At 40.1% G+C, this 25,994-nt stretch overlaps 1 protein-coding gene across 1 annotated transcript in view; it reads right to left on the bottom strand.

Moving 5' to 3' along the window:
• Positions 1 to 12,523: 12,523 nt before the first annotated feature.
• LOC112114874 (protein WWC3) overlaps positions 12,524 to 25,994 on the bottom strand; it is a 100,045-nt gene continuing 86,574 nt past the window's right edge. The window contains exons 17-22 of the mRNA XM_026649559.2: positions 21,036 to 21,195; positions 19,649 to 19,813; positions 17,344 to 17,436; positions 16,069 to 16,296; positions 15,148 to 15,275; positions 12,524 to 13,411 (exon numbers count right to left, since the gene is read on the bottom strand). Of these exons, the coding sequence (XP_026505344.1) occupies positions 13,345 to 13,411; positions 15,148 to 15,275; positions 16,069 to 16,296; positions 17,344 to 17,436; positions 19,649 to 19,813; positions 21,036 to 21,195 (841 nt within the window). The 3' untranslated portion in view covers positions 12,524 to 13,344. The remainder of the gene's footprint in view (positions 13,412 to 15,147; positions 15,276 to 16,068; positions 16,297 to 17,343; positions 17,437 to 19,648; positions 19,814 to 21,035; positions 21,196 to 25,994) is intronic.

Raw genomic sequence — 25,994 nt, 5'->3', positions numbered from 1 at the left:
GATGGGGCTGTGGGGGTGCAGGGCAGAGGGATGGGTGTGTGTTGGGGTGGGGGGGTACAGGGCAGAAGGCTGGGGTGCTCGGCTCGTGGGGGTGCTCCCAGCCCCCTGCCCTGAGCGGCTCATGGAATATAGTAGTATGGGTGTGTGGGGGCGTGGATATGCCCAGGGATATGCCCTGTTCCACCCCCTTCCCCCAGGCTCCGTCCCTACCTCTCTCTGCATCCTCTACGGAGCAGTGTGCACGCTGCCGCTCTTCCCCCTCCCCCTCGCTAGGGCCATCAGCTGATTGGCCAGGGAAGGAGAGGAGGCGGAGCAGGAAAGCACCACGCTGGGGGAAGAAGCGGGGGAGGAGGGAAGCTTGGCTGCCGCAGGACCAAGCTTTTGCCTCCTGTCCCCACAGGGGAGAGCGGTGGGCGGGGGGGGCTGAGTGGGGCTGGGGGCTGGGACCGCGGCAGGGAGCTGCGTGCCACTCAAAATCGGCTCGCGTGCCGTGTTTGGCACGCGTGCCGTAGGTTGCCGACCCCTGGTCTATCAGGAGAAAACATACTACTATATTCTACAGCACTCACCTAAAACAGCAGCATCTCTACAGAGAGATGAAGTGGTTTGAAACATTACTTTAAAATATTGCGGTACGTTTTTATATGGGTTGGTTACCACATATAAAGGAGTCTCCTGCTATGATGCTGTATAATCTCTGAATAATACCCTGAATAATCTCCATGGAAAAAATGTGAAGCTGCAGCAGTAATGAAAAAACATAGGGCATAGCATCGCATGGGAGAGATTCTGGAAGAAAGGAAAAACATATGGGATAATCACTGGAAATTTAAGGCACAAAGGGAAAGACGTGCTCCAGATTAAATCATGATCTCCAGCCATTAGCTCTCAGCTATTCCACGTAAGGACAAAAGCATAGTGAGGATAATAGAGCTGGTCTTAAGAACAAGCAAAGCAAGTGTCCACTGCTGCCTCAGAATCCATGGACACTCTGAAACTCACCCTCCAACACAATAGGCATCTTTGGCAGCATGAATGTATGGGGAGGCAGTCTCTCACTGCCAGGCCTTCGCTCCTCTCTGCCAATGGGAATGGAAGCAGCAAGAATTTATGGCCCGATTTCCTGTCTTCTAGCTCTTGCTAGGCGCCCTGTAAATCATAAGGCTGTCCCTGCTAATGCTAAAACACAGCCTCACCTGTGATGGTAGCACCCACTATATTTAAAGTTAACTTCTAGCTTTCATCTTAAGCTTTCTCCCGGCACCTCCCTTTTCAGTTTAATTGTAAGTCTTTTTTCAAACAAATTCTTTTTGGTCTGAAATATGCTGTGTTTGGTCACAGCTTGAGTTTTCTTGGAAAGTTTGAGCAAAATTGGTTCAGCTGTTGAGTTATGTCAGAAGAAAAAAAACCCAAAACAAACCACTTTCCCCATATGTTCCAAGTGGAATTTTTGCACTCACATAACTCAAAATCAGCTCAAGCTAAAAACATCAAACTCAGTTTGTTTTGTTGTTCCCAGTGAGACTTAAATGTCAGCCCAAGTCTGAAGAAAACTGGTTCTGTAAATCTCAACTTTATGTGCAAAGTCAGCAATTTCATACACAGATTTTAGAATTACTCTATTTTGGGTTTTTCAGGTTGTGTTATTAAAGCTTCTTTAATAAAGAATGTCTCACAGTTAACTTTTGTTCAATTCAGGGAAGAGAGCTCTGTGGTTTAGCACCAACTTCCTCCCTTTTGTCTTTTAAAGGAAACAGGGAAATTTAATTAAACAAAATCGGGAGATGATGCAATGTTGTGGTCAAGAAATGAACACTCAGAAGTCAGCTTTCAGAAGTTAGGATTTCTAACACACCATTAACTCTTACATGATTCACATATATTATTTTCTAGTCTTGCTTTCTTCATTAAAATTGATCTTTATTCCATTACTGTTTCAGAAGGTCTGCTTTTGAGCTCATTGATTTATAATGCTTTTAATTTAAACTTCAGTTGGCTCTCTCTGCAAAACTACCTCAGTTTGCATGGAATCCTCAACATCAGGATTCAGGCACACGGGCTGAGCACAGTGGAGAAGCTCACACTGCAAATCTCTGTACCATGAATAGAAAAACTCTGTTTCCAACATTGTTAGCCAGGAACCTTTCATTAAATTAACTCAAAATACGTTGCTTGATTCCTCCCTTCCCTATAGGATCTTTCTGAGTGTACTTTGACTCTGGCACACGAGTATTTCTTTATTCTGATGACAGATTCCCCCGTGTCAACACCCACCAACCTGTAGCCAAGGAGCACAGATAGGAGTTGGTCAATGTCATCACGGACTCAGTTCTAAGCATTGTTTTTGAGCTAAGTATGATAACCTCTGCCCTTCTCAGGCCATTGCTTTTCTCTTTCAACTGAGCTCACTGCTTCCATTAAGCTTTTATCCAAATGAGCCGTGGGTTGCATTCCACATTCTTACATGAGTCACCTGCAAGACAATTGCCTGGAATCCATGCAGTATACAGTAATTAAAATGAGGTTTGAAGAGGAAAGGGATCCGTTTGACTCTCTTTATGGAAACAGATTTTAATGTGATCCATCAACAGAACTAGTGTGATGAAGCCCAAGGATATTACTGATGAGAGGTAGAATGACCCCAGGACATGGGTAATTACACATTTGCAAGCAAACAAGGATTTCAAGAATGATCATACTTAAGCCCTTCAAAATAAAGAGTACAACTGAACTTAGGCAGCAAATACTTTTATGAAAGAGAGGGGACTAATAGATCCAGCCACAAAGAAAGTATTTCAAACTTAGCAGAGACATGTGTCCTGGTGTAGCCCAAGATCCAGTGTGCTGCAGCAGCCATGGGAAAAACAAGTTGTGGACTACAAACGTTGGCATGTTGGGAGAGCTTCCTGGCAGGAAGTCCCCTCTGCCCTCCTAGCAAGACGTTTCAGCACTGACTGAAGCTGGGAGCATGTAGGAGGCCAGCAGAGAGGAGGCTGCTGGACTGGAATGCTCTTCTGTGTTTCTTTACAGAATAAAGCTTTGTTCCTGGTAGTTTGTCTGAGTGGGCCTGGTCTGAGGTGAACACACAGACACACAACACAGTACACACAGGGGAGCCTCAGGCCCAGTTTCCTAAAGTGGTGTAAAAAAAGGCACAAGGCCTTTTACTCTACCTTGAACAACCTCCTAGTGGGCCAGTGAACAGGAGGGGGACTACATTGGTCAAGAGACATGTCTCTAGGCAACAGACTGGTCTTCATATTAATGTTAAAACAATTGCATTTCTGTGACTTTTTAAAAAGTACATTTTTACACACACACCCCCACATGGCTGTGGAGAAAAGCTTCAGCACGTGGCCCCTGAAGGCTTGAAAACCCAGAGGCACCCCCACAACATTTTAAAAGCTTGTGATTTTCAAACAAATTCATGACTGTTGAATGCTTGGGGATAGCAACAGTAGATCAGGGCTGCAAAACATGGGCCACTGGCTACATCTGGCCCCAAGGACCCTTCTCTCTAGCTGGCAGCTCACACTGCACTTCTAAGGTCCCCAGCTTGCAGCTGCTTGCTTTGCAGCTCAAGTGGCAGGAGAGAGTGGGGCGGGAGTGGGCAGAACGGAGGAGGAAGCTCATGCCTGATTGGGCACAGGCAGTTGATCTGCTGCCCACTGCTGTTCAGCAGTGGCTCTTTGAGCAGCTGCCACTACTGCCACAATGCTCCCGAGCCAGAGCTCACAGGAAGAGGTTGTTTTCCAGCCTCCCCCTCAGGCCCTCTCCCACAGGGCTGTGCCTGATCTCTCCTTAAATTCTTGCTGCTGCTGCTTCTCCCTCCCCCATTTGGAATATGCCCAAAGTGAGTGGGGGAGGAAAGTGGCAGGGAAGTGCCCAAGGGAGGAGTAAGGCCTGGTCTACACTGGGGGGGAAGAATCGATCTAAGTTATGCAACTTCAGCTACGTGAATAACGTAGCTGAAGTTGACGTACTTAGATCTACTTACCGCGGTGTCTTCACTATGGTGAGTCGACTGCTGCCGCTCCCCCATCAACTCTGCCTGCGCCTCTTACCGAGCTGGCGTACAGGAGTCGACGGGAGAGCGCTCGGGGATCGATTTATTGCGTCTATACTAGACACGATAAATCGATCCCCACTGGATCGATCGCTGCCCGCCGATCCAGCCAGTAGTGAAGACATACCCCAAGTGTTGGGAAAAGAGAAAAAATTCACTACTAGGTGCGGGCGAGGGGTTGCCTTATCAATGGACAGAGGAAAGGAGGTTTCATAAATGCATTTGCTTTTTTAAAATGTTCTTTAAATGCAGCATTTACCATCACTGCAGTCAGACAGCAAAGTTAGCCTCCCGCTAGAAAACTTTTTACCGCCGGCCCCAGAGCTCTGAGTGAAATGGCTCTTCAGCCCTCAGCACACAAGGTGACAGCCCTGCACTACGTAGGCCACTACTAGACTGTTCTGTTCTTTCAGCTCTTGTGAGTCTAATAGAAACAGAGACAGTGAATGAACAGGGTGTGCAGCAAATCCTTTCTACACAACCACGAGGAGACAACGTGGGCCAGTGGCATGGCAGTAGAGTGGGAGTCAGTGGCCTGGCTTCTATTGCTGAATCTCTCACTGACTTGCTGTATGACCTCAGGTAAGTCACTTCACCTCCTTTTTGGGTTCAGACTCATGATTTTTGAACGCTTAGGGATGACAACACTGAGCACTAGATCAGAGCTGGAAACATATGGGTCACTGGTCACACCCAGCCTCTGGGAGCTTACACTCCAGGTTTCTCTTCTTGCACGTGTTTCTTATCTGCAACTAGGGGGAACCTTCCTTTGTGAAGCACTTTGAGGTCAAGGGGTGAGAACTGCTATATAAGAGCTGAGCATCATTATATGGATTTTTTGCCAAGATCTGGAAGTTTTGCATTAGCCATGAGTCATTTCCTGGTCTGCAGTCCAGAAACATAGGTGCTGGAACTAGGAAGGCTGGGGGTGCTGCCGCACCCCCTGGATTGAAGTGGTTTCCATCATATACAGGGTTGACAGTTTGGTTCAATGGCTCTCAGCACCCCCACTATACAAATTGTTCCAGCGCCCCTGTCCAGAAATACCTAATTTGAAAATCATCATTTTTTAAAATTTTTAACATCAAAAGTAATTGGTATCTGAATCTATGGCATGATTCATTTCACTGAACAGCAATACACTCGTGGGTGCCCTACACAATAGCCAAACAATACAGCAGAAGGAGAATCTAAGTGGCTGGAAAGTGGAGTTTAAGGGCAATATTCTGCTTGTATTATGCACACAAAACATCTGCATGGGTCATAGGGATAAAATGTATTTAGCCTGGTATCTTGTCATTTTGCTGGATGGAAATGCCTGACTCATATCAGCCTTGACAGCTTTTGTTCCCACCAGATTTTGTTAATGAATTCAAGTGTTACCACTGGAAAAATAAATTAAAGTTCGCCTTTAAAAGATCAGGGCTGAAGTCCTCGTGCATTTTTCACACAGGCAAAAAGCCACACTAGTGGGAGCCAAGCACTATGGTGTATATTAAACAGGAACATATTAGCACAGTTTAAGTGCGAGAGAGAATTCACACAACTCTCTTGTTGAGATTTCAAGGAGGTTTGAACAGATAAATCTAGTATTGGAAGCACCAGAATGCCCTTAGTGCAAGCTCGTTAATATGGCCATTGGAAATGTGTTCACATTGCTTTTAGTGCCTAGGTGTGGAAAAATGAAAGATCTCTGGAGATGCTTTTCTCTACAAGATTTGATTTTGTCTAAAATGTTTTTTTCAAAAAGGCTTATAGAGCTGAAGTCTCTTTAAGACACATTTTACCACATAGCCTTTAATGCTTTCTGGCGCTATATTAGATTTTAACCATTAGTGATAGTGGTATGCACCCATTCAAGTTCTTCCTTCACTAGGACATACAATACATTTAAAAACATGACACAATCAGATTTCCCTCACAGGGATGGACAGAGGCGCACACACACACACACACACACACACACACCCCACAGCATCTCTTTTCTTGCATTTTCAATAGTGGGAAAATATGTATGAAGAAAGGGAATTTCAAGAATCAAAAAACTTCCTGCATAATCTGACTAATAATTAATTTGACCATTTCCCTGCTCCTGCCGCTGCTGCTGAGTCATCATCCATTCTCTGGCAAAGACAGACAATTATTCATCAAGGTTCTTACAAATGACTGAAAGCAGGATAAATTCTCTTCTTTGACTGTCATGCTCATAAGTGATTTTGATGTCTTGCCTCCTAAAACTCCCAGCATTTGCCATTATTTTTAGTTTGCTAGCAACAAAATACATTTTTAAAATGAACTAGAAAATAACAGAGTAGCAAACATTCCCCCCACCCTGAATGATTTATCTTCATGTATTTTCATTGTGTGCAATTACAGCAGAAGGGAAAAAACCTCTGGAATTTGAAGTTTTGCTCGATTACCACTTTAATTATGACTTGAATAAATTCAGGTTATATGACTAGGACTTTGGGTTAAATAGCAAGAGGCTGCTAGCCTTCTCATGTCCCGCTCCCCCCCATCCCTGATGAATAATTTTCATTGCTTATATCGGATGACAAAATGCTTGCAAACAAAAACCATCTGACATCATGCAAATCAATTATGCAAGAAACCTACTGGACTAGGTCCTTAAAAATACTGTCAGCAAACAAGTAAAAATCCTCTCCATTAAGATCTGCTAACCCCTAGTCCAATTTTCATTTTTTTAAAAGACTAGAGACATTTCATCTCTATACTAATTTGCTTTATGTGTGGGGAAAAAACAGGGAACATAACCAAGACAGTATTGCTATGCCTCTCTGTACTGATCTAGGCTGGTGGCTGCTAATGTAAATACATAATTTGGCACTTATAAGAAGGGCCCATATTAGGATACAGGGCCCATTTCAGGACAATGGGCCTTCTTCAGCTTTAAAGCTCCATCTGGCAGCATTGCTGCTAGAGCTGTCAGCCGGAAGAGCTGTAAAGTGCAAGGAAGCAGCCCCTGTACCTGCAAATCCTCTCTGCTTGCACAGAAACTGCTCTGCTCTATTTTCTAGTGTAAGATCTGCCTAACAGAGGTTGAACTCTAGGATGACCACACAGAAAGAGACTGGCAAATTAGCTTTTGGATAATTGTCTCTTACCTGCAAAGCAACATCATTTAGCCCAGTCCCACAGATTTTGATAGCATCCTTTCGTTACTGGTATGGCTGCAAAAGCAATGATGTCATGGGGAGGAAGCAGTTACAGTCACGTGATTGCATCCTCCCTCTGTAGGGTATCAGCTGGGGGAGAGAGAGAGAGAGACAGTTTGTAATCCTGCAGGAATCAGTTGAGGCAGTGAAAGCTCGATCACCCTTTTCTACACATATCATGTTGTGACTTACAAAGCTCTATTAATCAAAATGGATGACTAGCTATTTCATACCCAGGTTGCTTTTCTAAAAAGAGATTATTTTGTCACAGCAATAATAAATCATTGTTAATGAAGAAAAGCTAAGTAACTATGAACTCATGTGTCCATACGTTACGAGCAATATTGCTGTTTATTTTATAGCAATGCCCCAAGGCCTCGTTACATATTTCATAAATATGAAAAGTTACTAATCACAGTAGTTTGAAAATGGCACAAACCACAATTTTATAATTTCTCGCAATCCTCTGACATGCTTCTCACCTTACTCCTTTCCAAGTCTATCCAAAAATGCAGCTGCAAAAAACATTTTTCTCCCACCATTTCACACCCTTTAACTGACTCCCTTTATCTTCCTCATGTTCAAGCTTCCTGTCCTTACCTCCAAAGTTCAATACTTCCCTCCAACTATGTTCTGAGCTCTTCTTATTCTCCCATTTTGCTTGTCCATGCCTAACCACTTATTTTTGTATCCTTCGCCTACTCATCTTTCTCCCCTCTCTCTTCCATGCTGCCCCTTGTGCTTGAAATTGTTCTTTTCCTATGTGCCACATGTTTACCCTCTTATTTGTCAAATTCCGGTTTAATTTTTTTCCATGGAATCTTTTACTAACAATTCACTTAAAATATATTAAATAGCTTAAAAAACCCCAAAACAAAAAAAAACCCCAAACCCGCAATCTTCATTGCTCTGACTTTCAAATCATTGGTCATCCAGCAGATCACATTTGGAACAATTCTCTAAGGACAAGTTTGGACTGAGTTTTACTCTAATTACAGTACCATTCTGAACACACCGGGAGTTCTCTTGTTTTAAATAAATGTTTTTATAAGAATTATGTACGCCTCTAGATTTACCTTTCACAGTACATAGTTCACAATGAAATTTTACAAAATATACTACGTATACATAATTGTGTAAAAGCATGTTACCAATTTTTTTATGTTTTATTATAGCATTACACTGACATTATTCATCCTCCCTTATTTGAATATACATTTGGTTTAGCCTTAATGATCTTCAATGAAGACCTTTTCAATACCAAATAGGAGAGTAAACACAGCAACATTTAGGGTGTTGTCTTAAGTACTGCACTTTTATTACAATATTCTCTTTGCATCCCCCACAAGTCTCTCACTCACTTGGAATATGCATTTTGAACTGGCCCTCAATTCCACTAGTCTCTTCATGGTCAAAGCCTTCCTCAAAATCCACTTCTGTTGTGATACAGTACCTATGAAAAATTAGCTACCTAACAATAGGTAGGATAAAATAGTATGTTTGCACTCAGGGAATCATTAGTAGTCTATGGATGGGGCACACAGAGGGATTCCACCCAGACCCTTTTGGGTTAACAAAGTAGTTCTGCAGCAGTTCTCTTTGCATTCATGTAGAACATTTGGGGCAGGCCAAACAAATAGCCAGCAGGTTCATAACTATGTATACCCAACTGGGCCAAATCCTTAGGTAGGGACTGCATAGCAGGTGTTACTGTAAACAGGAAACTGGATTAGTGACTTCAGAATGGCTACACAGCTGCTCCAAATCTGGGCTCTAGGTTGAAGGAAGTGCCTGTCTCCCTGGTTTCCCATGCAGATCCTCTGACCAAATCCTATTTACATGGACTTTGCGTAAGAGATTAGATCTTGGCACTTAGTCTGCTATGTATGGGTTTTCTCAAACATTTTGTGTGGACCACATCTTAAGAGAGAGACTGGCTTACGATCCACCTCCCTGCACATTCATGATCAGGCAGATCACCACTCCCCCATCCTCATTCATAATCATGTAAGAGCCCTGTGCCAGTTACTACAATTGTGTGCATGGAAAAGTAGCAGTAGGAAAGTATTTAGGATAGGACTTTCAAAAGTGCTCAATACTGTCCTAACTCTGCTCTACCTGGAATCAGGAGTAAAACTCCAATTGATTTCTATGGAAGCAGCTAGGCTGTCCCATCTCTTGAAAATCCTACCCTTAAGGTACCTGGAGTTTTGTTTAATGGAGTTTAGCAGTTCAAAATAAGGAGAGCAAGTACTATGTGACCCATCAGTTCTTTATAGGCCACATCTGAGGAACCTCCTATTACATACAACATAATCCTAGCACCATAACTCTGGCCATAAGCAAGGGAGTGAATGGCTCAAATCAAATGAGCATATACCAAAGGGCTCTCTTTTTGTGTAGAGAAGCTTCCAGCAACTACATTATGAAATGGACCAAACAATCTGCTCAATTTATATTCTCATATTGAATGGGGGAAAAGCAGTAGTACTGTATACATGATGGTTTTTCTTTGAGGAAATAGTTTTGTTTTCCGTATTACAAAAGTTCTTGAGTATTTTAAACATTCTCCCTGTAAATGGAACCTTTAAAATCTCTCAGGTCTTCTAATTGTGGAGTTTCTTTACAGTTAAAAAGTACACTGGGTTCGTAATGAACAGTCTTCCTCCCTGGGATAAAATCTGATATTTTATTATGCTCAACAGGACCTATAGTTAACAACATACATAATCATCTAAGCCTTAGAAGAACCTTGTCATCTTTATGTAACACTTACCTTGAACTATCATCTTGCAATATATTTACCATTGTTTGAGTAAAAGAAATACATAAAACTTTGTTCTCATACCATGTTGCAATTCCAACATATCTCCTTTAACTTTGTTGTTAATCTTGATGGCAGCAATGAGTGAAGGCTAAAACTTCCAAAGGCTATTTCCAGTAGACAGGTTAAAAATAGTCTAGCTCTATTATACCCATAATGCCTTGTAAACAGTGAATTGAGAACAGCATACGTTCAGTGCTATAAATCCCCTCTGTGCTTATGTTGCCCAGGGTTACACAAATACAATCAGGTCACCACCATTCTGCAGCATAGTGATCCACTGTCTTCCACGTGTATTGTATATTCATTTTCAAACTGAAAGCATAGTCTTCTGAAAAAAATGTCCTAGTGTGGCTTAGTAATAGGTCAGTCAAGCTAGGAATGAAACTCAAAAATTACTTATACTGTATATCTTACTTCTGTTTGAAGTGATTTCCATCTAGGAACTATGATGCTCAATAAGTTGTTAAAGAAGAAGTAAAAGTAGTAGTAGTATGATGAAGCTGTCTGCAGAGCACAAATTAAACCTTAGTAAGGAAATCTTGAACAGCCATTGCTCATAATAATACAAAAGTAGCAAATAAGCCCAGAAAAGGTCTTAACCATGAGCCTCTGATGCAGATGTAAACTTATTTTCAAGGGGAGGTTTTAGTGCTAAGGCTTCGGGACATTATTCCCATACACGGCACTCTGGATCCATTTCAAGCCTTCAGGGTAACCTTTCTGGACTGATTGATTTCACAAGCTCCCTAACTTTTACTATTAGATGAAAGTTTATTATAGTGATGTCATCTAAATAACAATGCTATACAGCCCACGAAATTGCTTTGTAAAGGTATTATTATAATGACCTATATGTAATTATTTCAAAAACATCTTATATTGTGGTACATAAGAAAGCTCTATTTGTATTTATAGTAAATTATTTTATTCTGTAGAAGAAATACTTTCCAAATAATACAAATGACACAATCGTACAAAACTGTGACAAAAACAAGAGAGATGAATACTGAATATTATAACTCATTACCACATCAAAAGAGTACTCATTACAGCAGTCAATCTTGGACTCACAAAACATTCTGGTGATACTGTACAATAGGCACCATTTAAAAAAAAAAAAAAAAACAGGAACATTTGCCATTAGATACTGCACTGTTATTTCCTAGTCTAGGTATTTGACAACTCTGTGACATCTCAGATATCACAGTGCGTACCTGTTGGTAAATACTGCCTTTTTAATGGCAATCACTGTCAAAGAGACAGATCTATTCCCTCTCACTCACTGGGACATTCAGGTAATGAGCACTGAAAGAGTTGGTGTTCTCAGACTTTCATCCCAACACAGACAATTCTTTCAATTGATTTTTACTTATTTATTTTAAATAAGTATTTATTTTTGTTGGTTTATATTCTGTTCATTTTTTGAATCTCTCTTATGCAGGCTTGAGACCCTTATCTACAGCTACCAATACCATTGCCAAGAAAAGAGGCTTGAAGGCAGTTAGTATGATAAAGCCAAATATTCTTTTTTCATGCCAGATTGGATGAATAGGAAGCTTACAAACACTATGTCAGGTAAAAAGGAATATAATTTAAAAACACAAATGTCTTTGTTACTAATAATATTCAATTATTAATCTGTTTGGGTTTTTAATATAATATACTTTTGCTATTTATATTCTGCTTTCTTCCACAGCTTGGACAATGAAAATAGACCCAGTCAGTTTAACTTTCAGGTTCTCATGCTCTTACATAATGCTACAGTATATGAGTCCTAACACTGAAGGGAATGTTTACTTGTTTATAAAAATAAATGAAAACAATCTACTTGTCAGAGATTTTGCAATTTTATTGGCTTTTTACAAAACCTAAATTTGGGGCCAAATCTGTCTTGACGATGTCCCTTTAACCAAGAGAGACCTTGATTTTCACACTGGATGTTCCAACAGTTAGATTAAATAAGTCTTGTGTGGGGTGCCCTTCTCTTTAGGTAATGCACATTCGAAAATATTATCAACTGTCTATAGTAGCTTAGTAAGAAGCATTTTTACATACTTGCAAGGTGCAAGGACACAAAACTGGCATTATCGGGAATTTAGGGTGACAGACCTATGTTAAAGCAAATGGTAACAAATAAATTCACTCCTGGCCAAGTTGTAGTTGGCCCAGCTGCCAACCAAGTGAGCTATTTCTTCCGTTGGTATAAGTCCTGTTTCTGAAAAGCAACTCTATTCAGGAAAGCACTTAGACATGTGCCTAACTCAAAGCACATGCTTAAAAAGATATGCATGTATTTAACCCCCCTTCTGAATAGGGATGCTTTCCAGAAAATAGGACTTAAGTACTTTCCTGAATGGGGCCACAATCTTTAAAACTACTCAGATGCTATATTCTTTTACTGGTTTTATTAATATGGCAAGTTTGCCCCCGCCCCATTTCCATTTTTATTAAATCATAGCAAAACAAAGACCTGCCACCCCTTTCCTTCCCCCCGTTTAAATTGAGAATCTAGTTAAAAATATAAAGATACATTAAACACAACTGAAATGAGAACAGTCTATTAGTGCACAGTAAGAACATGCAAATGAGTTCTGCAACATTGAATGGCATTTTTAATCAGTATTAAAAACATTGCAGGTGATAATATTTTGCTATAACACAGACAGTGCTAAAGAATACAATTTACATTATAAGATACAGATAGTAAAGCTGATAAAAGTGACAAATTTAGAACATAGTATTTTCATTTCAGGTATCAGAAACAAAACCAGCTCAATGGTTCCATTCTACTGTATGACAAATACTGAAGAACAAAATTTCAGTCTTAAAATACATCTTAAAGTAGGTATTTTCCTTCAAGGAAAAATGTGCTATAAATAAATTACAATACAGTGAATTTGCCTGAACTCACTTTGTTTCTGTCTTCCAGCCTTTAAATCAAATAAAACAGCATAAAAACTGTACACACTCTTAACAGGATAGCTGATCTTTTATAAAATAAGTTGTCTTCGGAGATGTCAATTTCACAACAAGGAAAAACCAAGCCTTGTTGCAGTCACTATTATAAAATATATATATGTGTATATATATATATATATATTTATATTTATATATTTATTTATATATTTTTTTACTTTTACTTTTTTTACGTTTTTATTTTTTACAAAAGGTGTATATTAATAGCTTTTGCACAAACTTTTAAAAAGAAATTTAGCTAGTCTAATAATTTCATTAAAATAAAACAGATAAATACTTCATGTTTACAATGCAACATGTTACACGTCATCAGCTGGCAGAGGAGGTATGTTAATCCTTGGCCTTGTAAAAAATGCTATCTTCTCTCTGTCATTGAAAAAATAGATATAAAAAGGCGGTCAAACAAATACATATATACAGAGTTTCATTTCAAGAAACTGAATTTGTTTCCATCTTTATTTAAGCTGTTATTAAATTCTTCAGATCAAATATTTATTGAGGTGTTTATAAACATAGTAAACCAGGCCCATATTGTATAGCTATAATAAATAAATAATAATAAATGCCACCTAGCTCTTATATAGCACTTTTCATCAGTAGCTCTCAAAGTGCTTTGCAAAGGAGGTCAACATCATAGAATCAGGCTTTTGGAAGAAACAAAAAAAGCACTACTAGTATCCATTACTAGCTATACAGGATTGAACTGAAGGAGGAATATAGAAAGTACTTGACAATATAAACCATAGACACTATTACTTTTTGGATGAAAGCTGCTCCATAGTACACAGAACCACACAAGGCTCTACACATCGTCTAAGCCTTGCATAGTTCCTCTTCACTGGGCAAAACTGCACTGTTTCAGATTTTACTGACAACACATATAGAAAGATACATTCATATTTGAAATAAGGACATTCTTATTCTTCCCACTTTTTTATCCCACAGCAAATTAAATGTGATTAGAAACTATCCATGGTTTCATCTCTACATACCAGCCCATATATTTGATTTATTTCCTCCCTGCCTTGTGTTCCCCCAATATGCAGGATTTAAGTTGGCGCCGTTATTGCAGGAATTAGAGAGCTATCAAAAACCAACCCTGCAATTTCTGCTCTCCTGATGCCCTGCCTGTCAGCCTAGGAGAAAGGGATTTTTGATAGCATCTCCCAAATGAAAAATGAAATTAAAGACCTGATTCGTTTATTTTTCACTTAAGCCTTCCTGTTACCATTATAGCACCATTTTTCAATAATCACAATCAATGAAGAGAGATTCTAACAACCAAAGCATTCTGTGAACATCTGCCTAATATGAGACACTAGCTGTGTTTTCTACACTGTCATTGCATTGCAAGCATTTACTCTTAAACACTTTATGACATGGAGTATACATATGAATATACAAAACAAACTGCTACTTTAATACTAAAAGTCAGAAAAATCATCATCTGAAATGCATGTTAATATTTACCAAAGCCACTGGGAAGCAAAGTTTAAAACTGTATATTTGACGTAAGAACTATAAGCAGCAGCAGCCGCAGATGAGGAAGAGATGAGGAAGGATACAAAGCACAGAGATTTTTGGAAAGAGCAGTTGAGAAACAGGACTGAGGTTGGAATGGTAAGAAAGAACAGTTATGGGTACAATGCTATTTACTAGAGTACATATAGAACATTAACTAATTTACTGTGTATATAGCGATGCAACTGGTTCTTGGAGAACTTAAACCATATGAGCTTGGAGCCCAAAGCATATGGCGGTGTTAGTAGCTGCCCTAATTAGAATTATAGTCTAAAAATATGTCTACATAAATATGGAGACTCTCTTTTTATATTACAGCATTTTTTTATTTGCAAGTTGGGTGACAGCGCTTCTTCACTTTGGTTTTCAGTCTTAGTACCATGAATTGCTCAAAAGAAAAGCACTCTAATGAAACCAGGCCCACATCAATATCTAAGTAAAGGTTATAGATACATAGGATACTACACAATGAAGCTAGGAGGTTTGGAGCTACTATAATAAAACATTAGTACATTACAACCAACAGAGAGACCTGTAAAGATTAAACATGTGCTATATTCAATACAGATGTTATTGCTTACCGAAACGTCTGCACTTGAATAGGTTCTTTCTGGTTTTGTCCACGCAGTTGGTATACTTCTTTGGATGCTTTCTTTAGCATTTTTTCAGCTATTTGTTCTTGGTGATGTTCAAATTTGGTCTGTCTTGTCTGAAAAGTATTAAAACCAAACTAAAAATGAATAGCTGGAAACACATGGAAATGAAGACATCTGGTTAAATAATGTGCTTTCCCACTTCATCTCAATGAAACCAGCCAAGCACAAGGTCCGAAATAGCTAGACTCCTCAGAGCCACAGGACTGTTTCAGTCCTTATTGCCCCTGAGAAAGATGTGTTAAATTCCATGTAGTTTACTATATTTCCATCTTTCAAATGAGACCATAAGCTAGAGTTTGTGTCTGCTCTATGTGGGCACTGAAAATCCAATGGCAATTTTTTGTAGTGATTTGCCCCAGCATGCTTTGTTACACTTCCCTTTCCCATCAATGGGAATTACAGTATGCATACACAGTAAGAGGAGATTATGCAGAACACTCATGTAAGATAAAATATCAAATCGGTGGATATTCATCCAGAGGCCTATGGGAAAAAATGCATTGTGATTCCCCTACTAAATATCTATAACTTACAGCAATATCAGAAAATACTTTTAAAATACCACAAAAATCAAACTTTTGATGGAGAGTTTTAACGTCTCAGACACATTAAATAGTTCCATCCTCCAGTAATTGTCACCAATGTGGTATTCAATAATAATCAATGATATGATGTTTTCATGAGGGCAACAACAAGGGTATCCGGGGTGAAACTGTTTATTTGAAATCATGTAACATTATAAAGTTCCATTCATTTAACTTCAGCACTTCCAAGGTATATTTACAATCAAGCAGGCTTTAATCAAAGGTTCTGAGTATGCCCAACGTACAGCCCAAGAAACCATACCTGTCTCTCTGCTTCCTTCAACAAATTCCGGAATCGTTCGTCCCGAAGGACCCAGTGGGGAAGATCAGTTTGCCCTCTGAGTTGGGCATCTTCCAGACGTTGCTTCAACTCTCTCAAAGCACATATCTCCTCATTCAGTTGTCTCTGTCTAGTTCTGGATGCCTGGAGATCCAGCTCCAGGTCTAGGGATGTCCTTGCCATAAGCTCAGCCAAAGAAGATCTACAGGACTGCTGGGTTATTATAATTCAAATAAAACATACAACAGATGTTATTCAGAACGTATTATATTGATATATTCTTAGTTGATTGAGGCAGACATTTCAAATATGCCTTTAACTCTTCTGGCATGGGAAGTTTTGGAAATAACATACCAATCTCACTGTGACAAGACTAAACATATTTTGTACATTAGGTATACTATTTCAATTCATGTTTGATGGTAGATCCAAATTTTGGTCTAAAACAAACTAACCACCTTTTCCAGGTAAGATGTCTTAGTCTATACATATTTATAGGGTCGTGAACCAAACTTTCTTATTTTACATACCTTCCGCTGCCATCATGAAATTCTTACTATTAAATGATGACTTCAGGAATAGCTTTCAGCAAAGGGTGCTGTACAAACTACACCACTCAGGAGTAAACCCCAAATGCACTGTGACTCAAGAGACACATCCTGAGTAAAAATTCCTTCCAAGCTTCCTCCTTGCTCTGAAGGCAGTAGCAATTTCTTACTCATCTCTTCCAGCAATAAGTTGTAACACCTCCCACACTGGATCAGCTGCACTGACCAGCAAATATGAGGGATGAAACCAAGGCTCCGTACACTCCCTGCCCCCCTGCTCTGGTAAGAGACTAAAGGGGTACTTAACCTTGCTTACTCCTGAACACCTAGGACCAAGGTCTAGGTAGATCACATAGGGTTGTAACGGGGATTTCTAATTGGTCTCACTGCACTTTGTGGGTATGCAGCCAAGCACAGTCTTACCCATAGTGTTTTAACACACTGGATAATTAAACCAATTCATAATCAGTATCTATTTAAATTGGTCATTAGGTGACAGGCAAGTTTTTGCAGTTGTTTACGACTGTATCTCAAATATCTGTCTCTTCTCCTAAAAAAAACCCATTATTTATTACATTACAGTATCAGATGCTTCATAAAAATTGTCTTAACATACACCTTTGAAATCCAGGTCAAAGTACTGCTGCTTCAGTTTGTAAAAAAAGGTCTCAGCAGAGAAAAATCCACATGCTCATATACTGTGGTATACCTGCTTATAGCGCAAAGTACGCCTTTCCAATGTATTGCGGATGAAGGGTGACTTCCTTGGCAGGGTTGAACTATCACTGTCACTACGGTACAGCTGTTTAGAAAAGATATTAAACATAAATGGACATTTACTCATGGCTGCTTTGGAATTAAAAATGTTACAAGCTTTTAATTGGAAACAATGATAGACACCAGAATACTTTTCTAGGACACTTGGGATTTACTTACATTAATGGACAAAAGTTCTCAGATTGCATCCTAAGTTCATACTTGCCTTCACTTTAAAAAAATTCTATTGTGCAGTTTCTGAACAATGTTTAGTTGTTAAAAGATGGTGCATGTGTTTCACTATATTTCTTTTTAAATGGCCAACAGATTGTTGTGGTTAGCAAGAGTGATCTACCATCAAAAGTGGTTTATTGTTGTGTATAACAAGCCAGTCTTCTCAGTGTATTTGCAAGAAGGTGGCATGTGACCAGGATTCATCACTGACTTTGGTCCGCTGGTTAGATCATTAGCTTTCCCAGCCAGGGCTGGGTACTGACAGGGAGTGCGACATCAACACTGATCCATGCCAATGTAAGGGGTTGTGGGCCCCTTACTGAAACTTAGTGGGGGGTTTTGGCTCTCTCCCAGTATCAAAAGAAAGGGCCAATGAGAAATCAAGACTCTGAGACAGACACTCCCCAGGGCCAATGGGGAGAGGCCAATGCTCCAGGTCAGCCTGACTGACAGGGCAGGCACGCCAATGAGGGAGTCAGGAGCCCGGAGTCCCACCCCTCTCTGTGAGCTTCCAGAAGCAAAGTGGGGCGGAGGTACGGAGAGAGCAGAGCCACAGAGATCCAGAGAAGAAGCCCAGGGAGCAGAGCTGGAGGCAGACCAGCAGCAGCAGTGCTGAGGCAGAGCGGAGCTGGAGCAGTCTGGAGCCGGGTGCGGTGAGCAGCTGAGGAGAGCGAGGGAGGACCCCAGGCAGCAGGCCAAGCGCAGGGAGACATCCCCAGCCAAGAGGTCTTGCAGGCCAGACTTGAGGGGTGGGTGGGGGATCGCTGGGAAGAAGGGTCCTGCCACCTAGAGCCTGCGGGCGTGTGGCCATTGCCAGAGCAAGTGTCTGAGCTACGGTATCACCACAGCACAGCCACAGCCTGGGCAGGAGGCCTTGGACATGTAGGGTGACCAGACAGCAAGTGTGAAAAATTGGGATGGGGTGGGGGGTAATAGGTACCTATATAAGAAAAAGCCCCAAATATCGAGACTGTCCCTATAAAATTGGGACATCTGGTCACCCTATGGACATGAGAGGAACAGACTGAATTTCTCTTACATTCCAGAGACAGCTATTTGTGGTTCCCCCGTGCTCACGGGGCGGTGTTACGTGTTTTCCTTTAACCTTTCCCATATTTTTCCTAATTTTTAAAAATTAGTTCTGTTTAATAAATTGTATTTGCTTTGAACTATATGCAATGACCAGGGGTCAGGGAAGCAACCAGTGCAGAGAGAGCACCCCAGCATGGGGCACCCTAGCCTCAGTCTTAAGTGAGCACAACATTGGACTAAATGTAGGGTCGATCCCCACAGGAATCCTGGGCCCAGCCTTATTGGGATTATGGGACTCTGCTGCACAGGAGAGTGGAAGGGGAGGTAAGGCAGGCCTCTGTATAAAGGGAGTGGGAGCGAGGACTCAGTTCTTTTGCTAGCCAATTCCACCAGGGTAGTGTATAATCCAGGAAAGTTCCCCACTATAGCGGGACCATTCCCCCGCTTACACCAATGTCACTAAATTACTAGCTTTTCAGATTCAATGAGGTGCCTGCTTTAAACAATATATAATAAAATAGTATCAAGCATTACGTAGTGCTTCACTTTGGATAGAAATGTGCAGCAATTTTATCTGAGCCTCTTGCAGAATGAGATAAGAATGCATTTTCAAGGCGTGTCAAGTGGCTGCTATGCGAGTTGTTATTTGTATTATGGTAGCAAGAAGGAATTCTCAACAAGGATCAGAACTCCACTATACTAGACACCAAATAGACAAAAAACAAAGAAGAGTTATGTTATGGAGGTCAGCAGTATCTATCATAAGACCCTAAAAGACTATTCTATCATTTAATTCTTAATATTTTATAGAGAACTAAGTTCCTAGTGAACTCTTTCCAGTGATAATACTTTAATGCAATGCAGAATTTTTGGTTGAACTTTAAAAAAATATAGATATTGATTCTTGTAAATATGTTGTAAGTATTAAAAAAAAGCACACTTTAATACACTTTCTGCTTCTGAACGTAAAACCACAAAAAAATTCGACTCACTCTGCAAACATACTGACTTCGTGCGCCAGGTGAGAAGGTTTGTGATCGAACAATAGTGCTACTACGAACAAAAGCAGAACCACGGGGCCTGCGGCAGGTTCTCTCTTTTGGAAGAATAGCGACTTCTTCTGGAAAGAGATCTTCTGTGTTAGTCTCTTTATCCACCTAGAATCACAGCCAAAAACAGTACATTTACTCCAATGTTCTCTTCTACAACAAAAGCAGAAAAACTTGCCATGTAAGTTATGGATCTAGTTTTAATTAATATGTCCAGTTCATGAATCATCTCTCAATTAAGAAACCATAATTCTAAAACCATACAATTCGCGATAGTGGGACTGGTTTGCAAGTACTAACAACCTTTCTGCTGGGCCTTAAACGATCAGGAGATTAACATGTAGCATCCTATAGCCACATCATCAAATAGCACAGGCACTCTGTTGGACCGGACAGCTGCCTAAGCTCTTATCTCAATGGACAGAGAGAACTAAATCACTTTTCAGAAAACTGTGCTGATTCTCAGGAAGGGAGTAACCCCACAACTAAGTCATTACAAAGGTAGGGAGAAGTCAGTCACAGGGAACCAGGAAACTTTTTTTTGACGATATCACAGAAAAACCTCAAAGCATTTGGAGAACCTGAACATATAAGCTTTGAACCAAGCCTCCAAATTTTTAGATGGCTCACTTAACTATTCAGTATGGCTCAATCACAATGTGACACTGAATGGTGTATCACACTCTGACAGGGCCAGATCCTCAATAGGTGTAAACAGATGCAGTTCCATTGCTGATTTACACTAGCTGGGGACCTAGTCCCTGTCTTAACTCCTCAAACAAAACATTTTAAATGACGTACAGCCTTCAATCCACCAAATTTGGTCTGAAAACCAGCTATGTTTATTTTAACAAAGTGAAAGCAAGGTAACAAACTTAATCTTTCCGCTTTTACATTTTAAAAATCTTGCATGAATGTGACATTGGTACGAGTACTTGCATTTGGGGATGGCCTTCTCCACAACACTTCTAGGGAACACACAGTTACTGAGTGTAGGTCCCTACTCACTCATTATGCAGGAGCAAAAATATTTCACCTTACGAGTTGACAAAGTGATTCTGTTCAACAAGAAACTGGACAAGTATCCAATTATAGGAAGTAAAATTAAGAGAAAACATGCAGTTTTCCCTCAAAAGTAACTAGAAAGAGTAAGTTGAACAACTCAATATAGATTATGATTTTCAGCATTGCAGACAACAATGTGTCAGGGTTTTCGATGCAGCTCTGATTTTATTTTCTGATCAGATAACACGAGTTCAGCTAGTGCAAGTAATATGCTGTGCGCTAGGCATTTGCCAATCTTCAAGAGTACAGTGTTTTCTCTACTTACTTTTAGGGGTGGAGGTTGTACTTTCCCAGAACTGTATTGACCTGCCTGAACTGCAAACGTATGTCCACGTAACGAATCGCCACAACATGCCTCTGGATAGGGTGGGCTGGTCTGAGTGCAATTACTACATCCACTGTCAACAGATTCTGCTTGCCAACTCCTAAGGACAGAATATTTCAAGGAACTCTAAGAAATGTGATGGAATTGTGCAAAAATATGTGCCATGTTAATGAATTTCAACATCCAAATCTTCAAGGATAATTTGCCTTTTCAAAAATTTTGTTCCTGCAGTTCTGATTCATTCCACTTGAATGAGGTGATTATTCTATTTGGACCTCTAAGGTATACAGACAAGCAATCAATTTAAACTCTTTCATGAAAGAACCAGCTTTTCTAGTCCTCCCAGAAAGTCGCTTCCCAGCCTTGAAAAGAGCATTAAAATAAATAAAAGGACAAAATGCCTCTCTCACACAACAAACTAACAGCATGAAAAACAGTGATGTATAAAATAAAGGACTGCAAAGACTGGATTATTTAGCTTGTAAAACAGAAGAGCAAGAGGAGCGCTAACTGAAGGTTTTCAAAATTATGAACACCATAAAGAAAGTGGCTAGTTCCTCTGTTTAAAATCTCTCTTATAACATGAAAAGAAAGGAACAGTGTGTAATTAAAAGGCAGAAGAATACAGAACACTTTAGTTATGCAGTTTATGAGGGCATTTTGTGATGTAATATTCAATATCAAGACTCTGTATAAAGTGGGCAATGGGAGGGTTGTATAAAATCTCGCTGCTGGTTTTCTGTTTTACAGAGCAGTACCCGAGGAACTCATCACACCACGTAGCTGGTTTTGGAGAACACACTTTTTATTTTTATTTTTTAAATGGTTCAGGTCCATCTTTCTGGGACCTGCTCCTTTTCTTAAATAGATCTAGCTATACCAGATCAGGCTGTTGGTACAGTTAATCTGGTATAATGCCTCCAGCAGCAGATCCTTAGCCAGTTGGAGGTTGGACAATTCCTGATGCTTGCAATGTACATCCGATAGTAGGAGATTTGGTTGCCCATGTCATTATCTTACCTTGAATAACTACAAGTATTGTTACTAGACCTACAATTATGCAGTCACTTTTTAAAGTCCAGCCACAGTGTTTTTTGCTGAGAATTTCTGCATCAATAAATACAGGTTGATTATACACTGCATAATGAAGCAGCCTTCCTCATGCAACTTTTATCTAAGACTATAAAACCCTAACCTAAAAATATCTTTTTAATACAAGCCAAAGCAAAAAGAAAAATGGATAAACAATATTTAAGGGCCTATACTATCCTTGGCATCGGCAAAAGAGGTTTCTTTTCTTTCAAGTGGGTCATTCCAGGAGGTGAGACTAAAAAAGTACTTGCTATACAAAAGGAGGTCCTAGTTTTGAAAATAAAGTTAAAGACTAACCTTTATGGCTAATTTGTTGGTAGGAAAGATGAAAAAAATTGTTTCTACAAGACAAAGCCAGTAACCTGCACATCTTTCTGATGCAAAAACAGTAATACTAAAATAAGTTGTTCACTTACTGACTCTTGAGAAGTAAGATGCAGCTTTAAAGCAACTTCATTGATCTAACTGGGATTCTCAGCCCATATGTCCCTAAAGAAACTAAAAGGGCAAAGGTCTTACAGACCACTGACATCTCTCCTTCTCCCATATCTCACAATGAGTTTCAAAAATGGACAACCCTGGAGCTCATACCACCTATCAGCTATGTTCTTCACTCATATATAAAAGACATAAAGGTTCAAGCATGTCAACATATTTAAGGTACTAACTGCTGAATTGCCCTTCTTTCAAAAGCCAGGGAAAAAATAGCAAAAATCTTCATTGTTGCATACAGCAAAGAAAGTCTGAATGCAGCTACTAAAGGCATCTTATCAGTATAGAGAAACTGACTGTGTCTTTCACTTCTAGAACATCTAGGGAATGTACCACAAGGAATTAAATCTTTTATGTAGAATTTGTCCGTGGATATGATGCCCCATTCTGCACACCTGCAGCAAAATGTTGAGACCCATACATCTGAATGAGAAGCAAATACTGTATCAAGCGCTAACAACAAAAAAAGTTGTGCGAGCTTGTGAAACAGAAACATGATCTCATGAGTTTGCCATTTGAAGTGCATGCCCAGATGAGTCACTCAAAATAGAGAGGAACTTGTTTTAGCCAATATGGTAGAATCCAGGGATTCCACTATGTCCACTCTGGGCAAGTTCTGCCCTGTTAATAAAGTAAGTTTTGCTAATATGTGCTACCATACCAGACTGCATGTTGCACTTTAATTCTATTAAATTGCTTTCCTTAATTTAGCAATGGTTTGGGTTATGCAAAAACTAGCTCTCTATTTTGAGGATAATTAAATGCAGTTTAACTTTACTCCATAACAATCTTCTTGGTACTCCCCTGTTCCCCAAACAGCATAGTAAATTTTGTCCTCCACTGCAAACAAAATCTTACCACAATTTTTGAGTTGTGAGAAGTTCTCAGAACCAGATCTGGATGGATTACCTATTTCTAAAATGGGTTCTCTGGGAATTTCTAGGCTCCACTTCCTGTGTGTACTGATTTAGCAAAGTTGTGGGTGGCAGAGGGTGAAAGGATCTTGCTACAGTAATATATGCCAGGAAAAAGAGTCATGGTTTACTTTGGACACCTTTATCACTTTCTAGCAGCTGGTATCTCATCAGGACCACAAAAGAATTGAACAGATTAGTCTGCAATGATGTAGAAGCAGAATGGAGCTGAAAAATAAAATAACTAACAGGTGAAGTAGCAATTCTGGGATGAAGGTCCTTAAATCTGAATGGCTGTCTAAGAAACTGAGAGGATTAAAGTTGGAACAAACCTGCAGTCAAGAAAAGTGGTAACAATTCAAGAAAAAAGGTACTCCTTTTGTTAGAATAATTCAAAATTTTGGTCATATTTAATCTCTGATAATCTAAACATCTAATAGCAATGTTGTTTTCAGAAATATGCACAAGTTGATGCACAGGCTTTCCAGTTTTAGGTAATTTAGTTTACTAGATATGTGGATCAGAATTTTGTGTCCATTTATAGGCTTCATAAAACCTAGTTCAACATTATTTAAATAAATTTCCATATTGGACACAGTAAAATTTTCAGAAGTGCCTAAGTATTTTAGGACCCTAAATCCCACTGGCTTTCAATGAGGCTTAGGCTCATAAATGACAGTCATTTTTGAAAATGGAAAGTACGGTCAGTTACCTGCAGTAACTGGTTCTTCAGTATGGGTTGTTCACACAGATTCGACTCCTGGTGCACATGCACCTCATACGTGCAAGATCGGACTCTTTTGGCCATTGATCAATTGGAGCCATGCCTGCATCCTAGATACCCTTGTACCATCTGCGCCTAAGCTTAAAGGGCTGAGTAGGCCCAACCATCCCTCAGTTCCTTCACCAAAACAGAATCTCAGAAGTAGGACTCCATAGTAGCGAGAAGGTGGGTCATGGAATCCATGTGGACAACGCATCTCAAAGAACCACAATTACCATAGGGTAAGTAACCGTTATTTGTTCTTCAAGTGATTGTCCGTGTAGATTCCATTCTTGGTGATTAACAAGTCATTATCTGTTTGCGTGGAGATGGATGCTAGTGACTGTGGAACAGCCCTTCCAAAAAACATGCATCTGATTTGGAAGCTTCTACCAAAGAATAGTGTCTTGTACAGGCATGGCCCGAGCTCCATATAGTGCCCTACAAATTTCATGTACAGGGACATTGTTCAAACAAGCAGTAGAACGTCCCTGAGCCCCAGTGGAATAAACTCTAATATGATCAGGCAGATCTAACCTGGCTAACTCCTAGCATGTCCTTATACAGTTGGAGATCCACTTAGATAACCTCTGTAAGGATACAGGATATCCTTTAGCTCTACCTGCAAAGATGACAAATAGTCTTAAGTATGTTCCTTAATGATTTTGTCCTGTCAATGTAAAGAGACAGTGCTCTTACTACAAGTGTGTGACGGTTGGCTTCCTCTGGGGCTAAGTGAGGCTTGGGGAAAAAAATGGGAGGTGAATGGATTGGTTTATATGAAACACAGACAACTTTGGGCAGTAACTTGGAATGAGGCCTGACAATGACCCTGTCCTTATGAAACACTGTACAAGGAGAACATGAGGGCCTGAGTCCACCCTACCCTTTAAGCTGAGGTAAAGGCTATTAGTAAGGCATTTTTAATTGACAGGTGTTACACGATAGGATTGATGGGAACAGGTGGGTGGTGCTCCTTTCTGCCTGTCAGAGGATGCCAAGATAGTGATGGACACATGAAAACTCTGAGAAGATGGGGCCTGAGAGCTCAGGGTGGAATCTTGGCTCTCCGGGCACCAACAGAGAGAGACTGACCAGGTGGCTGAGGCCTGTAGTCTTCCACTCAATGTCTGAAGAGGCTTACATTGATCTCTTGAGGTGTGCGCTTGGAGAAAGATTGAAAAATGGAACATTGCGCCAGAATGTGTCCCTCTCCTCTGCACAGTAGACACTGGGAGTGCCGGTCAATAGACATCAAAATATTGTACAAGAGATAGGTCTTGAATCCTAGAGATTTCGCTTCTGCCACATTTCTATTACATATCGCTAGCCTAACTGAAGTTTTCTAGCATATGTGAATCTTATTTAAGACGTCATTAACTTTTTATAGTATATATATTGCCAACAGGCAATTAACGAAGATAAATAACACTAGTTCACTGTGCAGAGAAAAGGTGGACACTGCAGGGGTTCCATCTCACTGCCACAGGTAGTAAGAAAGAACTATGGGATAGTTGGGCCCACTCTGCCCTTTATATCCTCAGATGGAGGATGTGAGGACATCTAGGGCTGATACAGCCTAAATGGACACTGCTGGCAAAAAGTATCCAATCTCATGTACATGGGGTATAAGCGTAC

This window comes from Terrapene carolina, unplaced genomic scaffold (assembly GCF_002925995.2).
Source record: "Terrapene carolina triunguis isolate 2854851 unplaced genomic scaffold, T_m_triunguis-2.0 Scaffold23, whole genome shotgun sequence".
Lineage (NCBI taxonomy): Eukaryota > Metazoa > Chordata > Testudines > Emydidae > Terrapene > Terrapene triunguis.
The sequence above is the reverse complement of the archived record's forward strand: the minus strand, read 5'-3'. Positions and strand labels throughout refer to the sequence as shown.